Source organism: Plecotus auritus (assembly GCF_963455305.1).
Source record: "Plecotus auritus genome assembly, chromosome: X".
Taxonomy (NCBI): domain Eukaryota; kingdom Metazoa; phylum Chordata; class Mammalia; order Chiroptera; family Vespertilionidae; genus Plecotus; species Plecotus auritus.
Genome location: NC_137784.1, coordinates 11,614,379 through 11,628,399, shown reverse-complemented (window position 1 = coordinate 11,628,399; position 14,021 = coordinate 11,614,379). Strand labels below are relative to the sequence as shown.

The 14,021-nt window shown below is 39.4% G+C and overlaps 1 protein-coding gene across 1 annotated transcript in view; it reads left to right on the top strand.

Moving 5' to 3' along the window:
* The window catches only part of ADGRG2 (adhesion G protein-coupled receptor G2), a 121,583-nt gene that overhangs the window by 83,919 nt on the left and 23,643 nt on the right, over positions 1 to 14,021 (top strand). The window contains exons 10-20 of the mRNA XM_080653297.1: positions 260 to 315; positions 1,174 to 1,229; positions 3,712 to 3,751; positions 4,222 to 4,259; positions 6,020 to 6,114; positions 7,077 to 7,143; positions 7,634 to 8,022; positions 10,354 to 10,525; positions 10,713 to 10,869; positions 12,186 to 12,329; positions 13,284 to 13,406. Of these exons, the coding sequence (XP_080509423.1) occupies positions 260 to 315; positions 1,174 to 1,229; positions 3,712 to 3,751; positions 4,222 to 4,259; positions 6,020 to 6,114; positions 7,077 to 7,143; positions 7,634 to 8,022; positions 10,354 to 10,525; positions 10,713 to 10,869; positions 12,186 to 12,329; positions 13,284 to 13,406 (1,337 nt within the window). The remainder of the gene's footprint in view (positions 1 to 259; positions 316 to 1,173; positions 1,230 to 3,711; positions 3,752 to 4,221; positions 4,260 to 6,019; positions 6,115 to 7,076; positions 7,144 to 7,633; positions 8,023 to 10,353; positions 10,526 to 10,712; positions 10,870 to 12,185; positions 12,330 to 13,283; positions 13,407 to 14,021) is intronic.

Sequence of the window (14,021 nt, the reverse complement as noted above, 5' to 3'; positions counted from 1 at the left end):
AGAGAGTAGGGGAGGCTGGGGCAAGGTAAATGGGGGGAAAAAGGAGATATATGTACTACTATATGTAATAGTTTAAACAATAATAAAAGAAAAAAATTCTAAAATTAAAAAAAATAAAAAAGAGTAAATGTGAGTAACAGCAAAAAAATGTGATGAAACTTTGTTTATAAAGTAATTTGATAATCTTTTTCTGTGTGATATTAATCCTCAAGCTCTAAGGATGCAAGTCTCAATTTTCTTTTTAAAAATTTATTTTTAGCATTTTTCAGAGGTGAGATAATGTTTCAATATGATGAAGAAAGCAATGTTACCCAGGTAGGTTTTAAAGATTTTCCTTATTACAATCTTAAAAAAGGAATTCAGATGTATTTAATATTTGTTTAAGGCTTAGATTTATGATATTTGGCATATTTATTTACTTTTATGGCCAAGTATAAATAAATTTTCTTGTTGAATCCCTAGTTTTGATAAGAGGGCTTGACTTCATAATAATTATGGTATTATGTTAATAATTATATTTTCGTTTTCACTAGGTTTTCTGCTGAATGTTTATATGATTTAACTCTATGACTAGTCAAAATGTGAAATTATATTAGAAACTCCTAACAATAAGAAATATAATATATATTGAATCTAAGAACAGTCTCTTAAACTTATCTTATTTGCCCTATGGGGGATTCAGATATAGTATCAGCCTTCTGTAACCTAGATTGCTTCAGAGGATCTCAGCTACATGTGGTTTGTTCATTCTGTGAATATTTCTTGAGCACCTACTATATGCCTGGCAAAGAGCTAGGTTCTAGATATATAATGATGACTGCTATCAAGTTCCCCCTTTACATTGGGATCTTTTACTTAAATCTGGGGCCTTTAATGTAGAGAGCTTTAATAATATTCTTTTGGGAGAATAATGAAAGACAAAATAGAATAACAAAAAAACATAAATTATTGGCACATCACACTTGTTGATTCAGGGTATTAAAAAAACACAACAAAAACTGGCTCAGTCTATATAGATTTGATCATTTGCTAGGTAGTATTTCATGCAGTTAGTATTTATAGTCTTTAGGGTGTAGTTCTTTGGGTGGTCAACAAAACTAAAGAACAACTTCTTGTATGAGAGTATAAAAAACAATATTTGTTGTATTCTTAATGATTTTGTGCTTCTAACAGAATCCAAATATGGCTAATGGCACCTTGACTGGAGTCCTGTCTCTAAGTGAATTGAAGTGAGTAATGTGCTGTTTGATTTAAATCTTATCAACTATGGAAAGATACTTGTTGAGCTATCTTTGCTTTTGGAAACTGTGAATAGGAAAGAGACCTAAAGGTTATAGAGAACTGGTTCTTGAGTTCTTTGCAAACTATAACCATAATTACCTGTCATCAATTAATATCCCTTTGAAGCTGTTCTCTTTGATGCTATTAAATTACCTCCATTTGAATTATTATTTGAGTAATATGACTTGATAGCCATCAAGGTTGAAAGAAGGGTTCAAGGCAAGACTTCATGTATACCATTTGTTCATGCTTTCATGAAGCATCAGTGATTCACAACTCAGAGAGAGGTCTTTGTTAAATAGACCTCAGTTTACAAATAGATGCCCCCAGTTAGACAATAGATCAAAATATGGACCAGCAGTTGGCTTAGGCCAGGACAGTCTTACCCTGTCCACTGGCAGGAGAAACTTCATGTCTTTGCCCTCATGGCAGGGAAGCAGCCTCAGAGATAAAATTCACCTATTTTCCACCTTACTACTAACTCTCAAATGAAGTTTTCATAAATTTTTAACCAAATTTAAAAGCTCTGGTGAGTTATCTGTGATAACACTGAAGAGAAAAACCTTTCCTAGGTCAAAGTAAACAAAACAAAAAAAAAACTGTTCTTAAGGCTCATTCTTTAATTAGCATTTTGACCCGTCTGCTTCTGATGACTCAGCAGTGCCGAGGTAGACAGAAAAATAATGCATGATTCCATGTGGTAGATACCAAACATTCCTAGTACTCTTGTGAGTTTATAGTGGCAAAAAGTTATAGTGATAACTGGGATGGGCAGGGGTGTCATTCATGTACTTCATATGTCTATTTTTTTTCTTACCTCCTGATAAAAATCTAGCTTTTCTAACTATTCAAAGAATATGTGTGAAATAACCAATGTCTTAGTAGGATTTAAAACTTTAGATGGGCAATAGTAGTGATAGGAAACATTTTTTTTAAACTCACAAATTTATAAATAGAATACAACTTAGCATACTTGCAATTCATTTTAATTACTAGACTTGAAATAGAGATGAGTTCATTTAAAGCCACTAAATATTTGTTGAGCACCTACTATGTGCTGGGGGATACAAATTGGAATAACCTCAACTCTCTAAAATAGAAAACCAGACTGCAAATTAAAATCACTTGGGGAGCTTTTAAAAACACTGATGCCCAGGCACACTCCATACCAATTAAATCAGGATTTGGGGACTGAGATGTAGGCATGAGCGTTTTTAGTGTTCCGCTGGTGGTTCCAGCATGAGGCCATTTTGAGAAGAAGGAGTCTGGAGTCTGGTAGGAAAGATGCAGAAAGGGAACAGATGATAACGCTACCGTACGATCCCTACAATGAAGGTCACATTTACAAGGTACCAAAGTATGTTCTGTCTGAATGTAGAACAGATTGGACATGACTGGAATGGCCAGGGAAACCCCCTAAAAGAAGGTGGTCTCTGAGCATAGTTATGGAAGAGTAGTTCCTGACAGCTCAAAAAGCTAACTGACTACTACTGCCACCATCCTTCCCTTCTTCTTCCCTCCAGACCTTTCCTGGAGCAACCAAGAACTATTGCCCATTCCTTGGAGCAGGGTTTCTCAACCTTAGTACTATTGGCATTTTGAGCCTGATAGCTCTTTGTCATATGGGATTGTCCTGTACATTATGGGATGGGTAACAGATCCCTGGTCTCCACCCACTAGATGCCAGTAGCACCCCACCCCCAATTGTGACAAGAAAAAAAATGTCTCTAGATATTTCCAGATGTCCCTGAGGTGCAGAGTCACCCCAGGTTGAGAACCACTGCCTTAGAGTGATTTTTTAAACTAGATTTGATGAGATCAGGCACATTCAGGATGGTATGGCCATAAATGAATTTTTAAACTAGATTTATTTCATTTTAAGCTCACATGAAGCTCTGCCACATTGGGAAAAATGCAAATGTTATAAGAGTGCAATTGGAGGAGAGGAATGAGGGAGGTTCCTCAAGAGAAGTTGTGAGGAGGGGAAGGCAGGGCTGGAGAGTGCTAGCGGGTGGCAGGGTCAGTTGGAGAAAGAATGAAGAAATCATAGGCCCAGAGCTTCCAGGGTGAGTGGCGGGCCTGTCTCAGAAATTTTGCCTTGGGCCAGCCAGCTCTTCCTCAGGCCTTCTGCCAGAGGCTGCCTGGGAGTTGCAGTAACTTAATGAATAACACGATTGTCCAACCGTAAATTTCTATCTTGCAACTGTTGGCTAGTACCAATACAGCTTCTGTCTGGTTAGTTTCCCTTGTCATATAAATAATTTGTTTTTTCCACATAGGAATCTCTTAATATACCCAGTACCTCGTCAAAGTGGATACTGCAAGCAATAAATACTATATGACTAATGCATTTGCTAAAAATCTAACTTGTTTTGAATTTAACATCACCAACAGCCTCCTTCATGTCAACTTCTTTCATTTTATTAACAGACGAACAGAGCTCAACAAAACCCTGCAAACCCTAAGTGAGGTAATCATAGTACACCCTGTACTTTGCATATAATTGTTATTTGGGGGAAAGCATGGAGTTCTGCATTCCTGGGGAGATATGTATTCAAATCACCCCAAATCTGTCATGTAAAATAGTGAATGGACTAGTTCCATTACTCCAAAAATCAAAACTAGGCACAATGGATGGACGTTACAAGGAGGTGGATTTTCCTTCATGTAAAACTGAAAGTTTCTTAAAACAAGGACCCAGAAGAATGAGCTCTCTTGTGTGGTAATGAGCTCCCTGACATTAGAGGTATCTATCTAAGCAGAGGTTGCATAGCCTGAATAGCTTTGATCATAAGTCAGAAATCTGGTAGAAATGTGAACTGGGTGATCCCTAGGAGTTCTTGGGGCTCTAAGATTCAGTGATGCTGTGATTAGTCCAGGGTTGTCTTGTCTGACACTTTCAACTGTCAAAGTAACATATATATTTTTCGTTTGTTTCAGACTTATTTTATAGTGTGTGCCACAGCAGAAGCTCAAAGGTCAGTTATTTTTAATACTTTTATAAATATCACTAGAGGCCCGGTGCACGGGAGAAGATGGAGAGGGAGGAAAGGATAGGAAAGAAAGAGAAAAGAAGAAATTAAAAAGTGGGGTCTCTCAGCCTGGCCTGTGCCCTCTCACAATCTGGGATCCCTTGGGGGATGTCAGACTGCCAGTTTCGGCCCAGCCTGCAGGGATCGGGCCGAAACCGGCAGTCCAACACCACCTGTAGCTCCAGCCTGCCGCTCCCACTTATCCCAGCCCTGCTGTGCTTGCTGTGGGCTTGCACCCAGTTAGGCCCGCGCCCAGTCAGTCCCTATCGATTGGGAGAGGCTTGCACTGCCGCAGTGTGCTCACCAGCCATGAGCCCTGTGTCTGGTGCCCATTGGTCAGCTGAGCAGCACTCTTGCTGTGGGAGCACACTGACCACCAGGGGGCAGCTCCTGTATTGAGCGTCTGCCCCCTGGTGGTCAGTGCATGTCATAGTGACCAGATGACCAGTCATTCAGTCATTCAGTCGCTTAGGCTTTTATATATATAGATTATTCTTGACTCATGAGTAATAAAGTATTGAGGAGTCTTAGGTTGCAAATTTGAAGGTATTCTTCTAAAATAAACATATATTAATGACATTTTGGATATATGTATTTTTATGCTTCCAAACATTCATCAGTCTGTCACAAGTATCTTCTCATTTCTTTGTGAAACACAGAGGGGGGTTCTGTTGGGGCTGCTGGCCTCTGTTTTATGAGGCTAAGGATCATCAGTTCCTTAGCCCCAAGGGCCACCAATATGACCAAGAAATGGCTCACAGTGGTCCAGTCAGAGATAAGGACAGTCAAAGAAGAAGGAACATAATCTGGAACACGGGAGAAGATGGAGAGGCGGGAAAGGATAGGAAAGAAAGAGAAAAGAAGAAATTAAAAAGTGCATGCAGAGGTGAATTTGAGATTGCCTGACAATTATTTGAGGATGTGCAGATTATCGTCTTAAATTGTGTCCATTGGTTGTCCTGACTGCATAAACCGAAAAGCTAATAGGTCAATAATCTCACTACCTGAACCTTCAGCATTCTATGAGAGTAAAAATTCTAGAAAATGACAGATTTCTACTCATCAAACTATTCATTGATACAAATAATGGCAAGTCTTCCATGAAATTGTACATCAAATCCCTATCCACTATATGTATTTAGTTCATTTCATTTACCTCTTTTTGTTCTTTGCAATATTAATATTTTTCCCACATAAACCAAGATTAAAGTAGAAAGAAACAGAGAGAATGTCTTAAATTCTTAGTTATCTGATAATCCAGATTGGATTGCCAGAAAGATTTTGGATTTAAGAGACCTTGATATTCTTCTAGGCTGGCATTTGAAAGGGCTCTTACAATGGAAACTCAAATGCCTACAGCTGGGGGTAAGACTCTAGGTGTCAAGATGCTTGTGTCTGCAGCCAAGTTTCACCCTTGCCTATTCATTGTGCAGGCAGACAAAATGAATCAGCAGCTTTGTGTGGTCAGAGGCTCTCTGCTTTGCAACCTCTATGAATGTAAACCCCTATAAATTTCTTAGCCTGTAAAATCTTTTGGATAAAGTTCAGACCATGGTAGTGGATGTTTACAAGCTTATATGTGACACTGCAAGTTAACATTGTCACTGTCTCTTTTCCTCACTCTTAAGTTTCAAAAAGCAATTACAAATATGTAAGATAGGTTTCCAATTTAGTAACGTTCTAATTGTATGTTTTTCTTTTTATAGCACACTAAATTGCACATTCACAATAAAACTGAATAAGACGAGGAACATATGTGCCATAATGATGGCTCTGAAAAGAGTAAAGATTCACCCGATGGGTAAGTTGTCTCTATGTTGCTGTGTTCATTTTCATACGGCTTTGATGCATTCTTTTTAAAATTGAAGATATAATTAAGAAACGTACATATGTTACAGCTTTCTACTTTGACTCATTTGTCCTTAGGCAGTTTTTAGGGAGCTCTAAAAGGTGATTTTTCCTTTCTTTATTTTTAAAATATGTTTTTATTGATTTCAGAGAGGAAGGGACAGGGAGAGAGAAGTAGATACATCAACGATGAGAGAGAATCACTGATCGGCTGCCTCCTACATGCCCCACAGTGGGGACCGAGCCCACAACCCGGGTATGTGGCCTGACTGGAAATCAAACCATGACCTCCTGGTTCATAGGTTGACACTTAACTACTGAGCAATACCAGCCGGGCTGTTTTTTCTTAATAAAATTTCAGTATACTTTTTGAAAACATTATAAACCCTGTTGAGAAGGAAAGATCTATTTGGAGTGTTGAATCACTTGCCACTGGGATCTGTTTACTTCTGAATTCCTCTTAGAAATTGCTGAAGAGTGATTGATATTATGTACATATAACCCTCCCCAAAATAATTCACTCAATATAATGCCATCCAATTTATTTTATCACCTGTTTTAGACAAATGCTCTTTAAAATGCAGTGTAAGGACCACAATACTTGATGGATCTGAGCTTCTATCTTGCCGTATTCTTTTTTCTTTTTTTCTTTTACATTTTATTGATTTTTTTTTTACAGAGAGGAAGGGAGAGAGATAGTTAGAAACATCAACGAGAGAGAAACATCCATCAGCTGCCTCCTGCACACTCCCCACTGGGGATGTGCCTGCAACCGAGGTACATGCCCTTGACCAGAATCAAACCTGGGACCCTTGAGTCTGCAGGCCGACGCTCTATCCACTGAACCAAACCGGTTAGGGCTCTTGCCGTATTCTTAACCATGCATTTTCTTCTCTTTCCTTTTGTCTCCTCCAGAACAGTGCTGCTGTTCTGTCAGAATACCCTGCCCTTCCTCCCCAGAAGAATTAGAAAAACTGCAGTGGTATGTAGCAAACATGCTGACCCTTTTCCGAACAAAATAACATTTAATTGCCATGTTGGCTAAGGAATTTTTGAAATTTGACAATGAATAAGGGCTTTCAATTTCAACACTTCTCAAACATTACTGCAAATATCAATCACTGAGGATCTTGTTAAAATGCAGATTCTGATCAGTAGGTCTGGGCAGGACCTGAGATTCTGCATTTCTAACAGGCTCCCCAGTGAAGCAAATGCTGCTGGTTCATGGACTCCATTTTAAGTAGCAGGGGTCCAGACTATAGTGCAGCGGTTCTCAGGCCTGGTTGCACATTAGGATCATCTGGGGAGTTTTGAAAACATTGATGCCTGCCTCCCACCCTCAGAGATAATGATGTCATTGGTCTGGGGTGCAGCCCAGGGTTCCGGGTGGTATCAGATGGTTGCCAGAGGAGGAGATTCACTTCTCTGTAGCTCATTTGTCTCACATGCATCTCTCTGATTCTCTCCTTTAGTGACTTGCAGGATCCAATTACGTGTCTTGCTGGTGGTTATCCACATGGCCCGGCAGTTTCTTCTTCCGGCAATCCTATCCCAGTTGCTCCTCAGGCCACAGTTCTTTCCCAGGTCTCCAGTGCCTTCTCTTTAGCTACACCTCTAAATTATCCAGCTGTCATCTCCCAGAGCCCAACAGGGATGACTCACCTTCCTTCTGTCCAGTCTTCAACTCCCATAGCTTCTAGCCCTACCATTGACATGCTCCCCCAATCTGGAACTATCTCTACCCCTATTCCCCAAACTGATCTTTCCTACACCCCGTTACCTGGGACATCCTCATTTCCCACTCCCACCACATCTGCCCTGGAGAATGTCATCATGACCAGCACACCTCCTGACAAGACAGGTAAATATGAGGAGCTAAGCTGCTCCTACTTTTGTTTTAATTCTGGGTACCTGAAATGCAGCTGCCAGTCTGTAAATGAAGATATCTGTAATAAGATCACACTGATCCTTTCTTTTTATGATGTCTTCTTATTTCAAGAGATTTCTTCCAGGCATTCGTAGAATGGAGAAACAGCTTAGAGGCAAACACAGATCTCATTTTATCGAGCTGAGTTATTTTATAGTTTTCTTTCCCCTACAAAAGGTTTTTGGGTCACTCTTTTAAACATTCTGAAGAGAAAACTTTTGAACAGTTAAACACAGTTACCCCATTTAGACAGAAAACAATAAAAACTGGTGTTCTTGAAAATCAGTCAGTCACAGAGTGACAGAGCTGGGACTGAGCCAAGGTAGCCACAAGGAAGAGAAAACCATTCAGAAGGCCTAGTCATGGGTCTGCATGGGCCCTAACGGGCAGTGTGATCTGGGATAAGCCATTTTGCTCCTCCTGACTCAGCCTATTAAATTAAAGATAAAATAGTCACACTAACAGCACTTGGTTGAGAACAATGGCATACATGAGAAGCCCTGGAAACTGCAAAGGGCTCTCCAGAAACAAAGTAGGTTTAGGGATAAAGGCTAAAGGGAAGAAGGAAGAGAGCAGAAAGAATTCTGGACACTCTCCAGAATTTCAATTCAGTGAGTGAGAAGCAGGTCTTCCTCTAGAATTTAGATGTTTCAAGGCAAAATCAAATTCTTGGTGACATGACATTGGAGCTCAGGTTGAGATCCCTGCCCCTTCTACCACCGTGCCAGCATCCCCAGGAGGTTTAGACTTCTGCCAAATGACTTGATATTTTTTCAGATTTGCACTGCTCTCTCTAAGTAATTTTAAAAATAAATATGGACATTTTAGGCCATATAAAGTCATTGGGGCTCCAGTCTAGTGGCTGATGAAAAATAAAGTAAAATTAAAGTTCATTAGCCTGAGCCTAAAATTGTCTACCTTTCCAAAGCTATTCCCTTCCATCCTTAGAATCAACCTAACAGGCTACACAGAAAGGCCAGCAAGGTGGCCTCTTGCGACTGTGCTTCCACTCAATAATTGAGTTTCAGGCAATGAGGAAACAAGTAGCATACACATAAAAGATGTGTTGGAGTATTATCTGGGAGCTAAAAAATGGATATAACTTAATGTTTCCATAGGAGAGGGATGATGAAATATGATATACTCACATAACAAAATGACTGTGACACAGCTGTGCATAAGAACAGCTAGACAAAAACTTGGGGGCATTTTCAAGTCTTGAGTGAAGTGAAAATAACAATAAATAGTTTGCACACTGTGTTTATAACAGTATATTATAACACATGGATAAAGATTAGAAAGGAACATGCAAAATAAGAAATAGGATGTTAAGTGGTCAAATTAAGAGACTTTTTTGTTGTTAGGTCTGTATCATTGTTTCCCAATTCAAAACACTATTAAAAATCAGGCTTACAGCTTGTAATTTTAATAACATTCTCTTTACCATAAAAAGCACTTCTAGTTACCCATATAAATTCCTGTATGCATGATATAAATTAAATATAAGTATATTTATGCTTGTATGAATATACACTAAATACACTGATATGCTTTTACATATTTTTTAGTTAGGTTTCTTTTCAAATATATTTTTTTACTGTTGACAGTATTACAGATGTCAATGTATAATGTACATTGTATACATGAAGTATAATGTACGCACATTAAAATTTACCCAGTTCTTATGGATGAATGAAAATTTTATAGTTCTATGAGGTTGAAAAACACCACAGTCATGTAACCACCATCAAAATATATAACATTTCCACTACCCCAAGAGTTTCCTCCTATCCCTTTGTAGTCAAACTTCTACCCACTTTGCCCGACCCCTGGCCACCACTAATCTGTTTTGTTTCCCTATACTGTACTTTTGTTTTTTCTAGAACTTTATATGAAGAGAATCATACAGTATGTAGCCTTTTGAGTCTGGATTTTTTTCACTTAATATAATACATTGGAGATCCATCCATGTTGTTGCATATATAAGCAGCTCATCCCTTTTTATTACTGAATAATGTAGTCTGTTGTATGGTGGACCACAGTTTGTTTATCCATTCTGCAGTTGATAAACATTCGGTTTGTTTCCACTTTGGAAGCAAAGCTGGAAAAGGCTACAATAAACATTCATGAACATGTCTCCTTAAGACATGTTTTCACTTTCCTGGGGTGAATACATAGCAGTGGGTTTGCTAGATCATAATGTTTCTTTTTATTAATGATTTCTTTCAGTATGTGTTCATAAAATGATTTGGCTCTCTGTTGTAGAAACTGTTCAGACCAGCATCATCACTGTTTCTGACCTTGAGAGCCAAGTGGCTCAGATGGAGAAAACTCTGTCCTTAGGCAGCTTGGAGCCTAACCTTGCAGAAGAAATGATAAATCAAGTCAGCAGACTCCTCCATTCCCCACCCGCCCTGCTGGCCCCTCTGGCCCAAAGGTATGACTTAGTAAACTGACCCATATAGTGATAACAATGCTTCTTACATGATTAATTACAGCCAAGCATTTTTCTCCCACTATGAGTTTCATAATGACTTGTTAAGTTGCTCCTCTGTGTTCTTTCTGCTTAGACTGGGGAAAACAAAGTGGGAATGTTGAATTTGAACTGCCACTTATCTTTACAGATTGCTAAAAGTAGTGGATGACATTGGTTTACAGCTGAATTTTTCAACCAAGACCATAAGTCTAACCTCCCCTTCTTTGGCTCTGGCCGTGATCAGAGTGAATTCCAGTAATTTCAACATGACTACCTTTGCTGCTCAAGACCCTACTAATCTTCAGGTACATCCTAATTTAATGTGGAAACAGCCTTTTCTTGTATATGACTTATCATATAATATATCATGATATATGATAGAGTATATAATTGAAGCAATTACTGCTTATAGTCAGGGATGATATTAAAAATATTTAAAATCTAGAACAATGACTCACCACAGAATAAAAAAAAAAAAAGGACATTGCCTAGCCGGTGTGGTTCAGTGGTTGAGTGTCGACCCATGAGCCAAGAGGTTACCCATTCGATTCCCAGTCAGGGCACATGCTGGGTTTTGGGCTTAATCCCCAGGAGGGGGTGTGCAGGACACAGCCGATCCATGTTTCTATCTCATTGATGTTTCTCTCTGTATCACTCTCCCTTCCTCTGTCTCTAAAATTAATAAAAACAGCTCCCCTCCAGGGAGCATGCCCATGCCTTTCCCTTTGCCTTCCCTTTCCCTCTCCCCAGGCACCATTAGCTTCCTCACTCCCAAGCTCCAAGGACCCTTCCTTTACCTCCAAAACTCATTTCCTAAGACCATTTCTTCTAGGAATTACTTCTTCTACCCCTGTAATTTTCCCAATAAATGTTCTATTACAGTTTGAAAAAAAATAAAATCAATAAAAACAAGGGCATTGGTTTTGGCTGGTCTCAGAGGTCACTGTTGCACCTAGAGTTAACCCTTTAGCAGTTGGATTGTGGAAGTTGGGGTGGGGTGAGTTGGGGGAAATATCCAGTGGAGGGTTCTAGATAGCTGGGAGAGAGCAGGGGCATCAGCTACTTATCAACCCACTCCAATATTTTAACAAGTGTTATGACTACCCTGGTGTGAATAGTGGTGCTGAATAGCAATCTTGCTTCTACTTGTTTTCTATCCACCTATTAGAGGGATTAGGGGCTGGAAACACCCACATAAAACCAAGTCCTGCCTATTAATTTAATTTTATAGTCGTCCTTTTACAAGTTTAGTGCATGTGGTTCTATGAAGACTTTGCCCTAACAAGTCACCAAGTTGGTGTATTGTTGCTGTGGTCTCCTTGGGGTCTACAGTTATCCTGCAAACCCCCCCCCAACTTTATTGCAATATAACTGACATATAATATCCTATACTTTCTGACTGTTTCTGTGTATATTTAAAATGTTTTCTTTCCTGCTCCAAAGCCTCCTCTCCCTATTACACGTCCTTTCCAATTTTGCAGCAAAGAAATAAGAACTGATTATACATAGAGACACCACACATAAATGCCCCTACATGATTCTTCATCTTGATTAGTTATGTTTTCTAACTCCTTATTATACCAGCCCCAGACATGTTTATTATCTTCTACTTGGTTTTCAGGTTTCTCTGGAAACGGAGGCTCCTGAGAATAGTATTGGTGTTATTTCTCTGCCCTCATCGCTGATGAGTAATTTACCAGCCAATGATGTAGAGCTAGCTTCCAGGGTTCAGTTCAACTTTTTTGAAACACCTGCCCTGTTTCAGGTAAAGTTGCCGTGAACTGGTTTTGGTTTAAGTTTTATTTGGGAGTGGGGAACTTATGCTTCTTTTAATCCTCACATATCTTAAGTCTGGTATAAGTAAAAAGAATTGCTGAAAAGCTGCAATTTCTTTTTAAACAGGACCTAAGGGTGCTAGTGATGATACATAACAGTAACTGATACTTAGGTTTACCAATGCTGAGCACTATCCTAAGCTCTTATAAATGTTAACTCTAATGCTCTCAACAACTCTGTGAGGAAGGAACTATTAAACCATATATTATTCCCATTTTATAGATGAGGACATGTATGCACAGAGAGGTTAAGTAACTTGCTCAAGGTCATACAGCTTAAATGGCATAATGTCGTGCTCCCTTTGGCAGCACATATATTAAATGGCTTAATGTTATGTTCCCTTTAATATTCACGAAGGACACATATGTAACACCTTAACCCAGGGGTGGGCAAACTTTTTGACTCGAGGGCCACAATGGGTTCTTAAACTGGACCGGAGGGCCGGAACAAAAGCATGGATGGAGTGTTTGTGTGAACTAATATAAATTCAAAGTAAAGGAGCGGAGGGGAGAGCAAGAGAACCCTCCGCTCTTTCGGCTCCATGGGCCGGATAGAACAGCGAATGGGCCGGATCGGGCCCGCGGGCCGTAGTTTGCCCATGGCTGCCTTAATCAATACAGAAATTTAAAAAAATATTCATGAAGGCCCTATTGGGTCAATCTGTGAAACTTAACTTGTCATTTAGAGTACTGTAGAGAGCAACAAGCTCTGCTTCTAATTATGGTTCTTGGGAAAGTCACTTTATTCCCTGACCCTCAATTTCTGACCTAAGTCGTAAAATAAACATATGGACTAAATAGTCCTTCGGGTCCCTTCAAGCTCTAAAACTCTCTGATAACATTTCGTTTTCCCTTGCCATCCTGTTGATTCTTTTGTGTGCTAGGACCCTTCTCTGGAGAACCTCTCTCTGATCAGCTATGTCATATCATCAAGTGTTGCGAACCTGACTGTCAAGAACTTGACAAGGAACGTGACAGTTACATTAAAGCACATCGACCAAAGCCAGGTGGGAGAGTCCTGTCCGGGCTGTTCACTGACCAGAAACACCTTGTGCAAACTATACCTGGAAGACTTGGCCTGAAAAAAGGAGATCCAGCAGAACCTAAAAACTCAGTTAGGGCAGTGTGTAAGACTAGAATCACTTAGTCACTCCGTTGGGTTTTAGCATGCCTAATAACTGACCACCTAATCTCCAAAAGGAACAATGCAAAAGCAAGCTTTTATCAACTGCCCAATTTCAGTGCATTTCAATGTGTGGCTGCAGGTCTGATTCTCACTTCCAAAGAAAATACAAAACAGTTCCGTTTACATTAAGCATTATCTATGATCTCGCTACTCAAAGTGGAGTCTGCACTCTTAGGCCCCACTCCAGACCCACTAAATCAGAATGTGCATTTCATTTTAATAATGCCTCAAGGTGATTCTTATGCACAATTGCTGAGTTTAGAAGTGCTGACCTATAAAAGACTCCCTAGTTGCTCCTAGGGATCAGTGTAAAATAAGAAGTTTCCAAAAATTAAGAATGAGATTCTGAAATTTTATAAAAATCAGTTATTTTTCCAATGGCTTTTCTTTTTCAGTACAGTAAATTAATTATTTGTGATGTATCTTTCTACTGCAG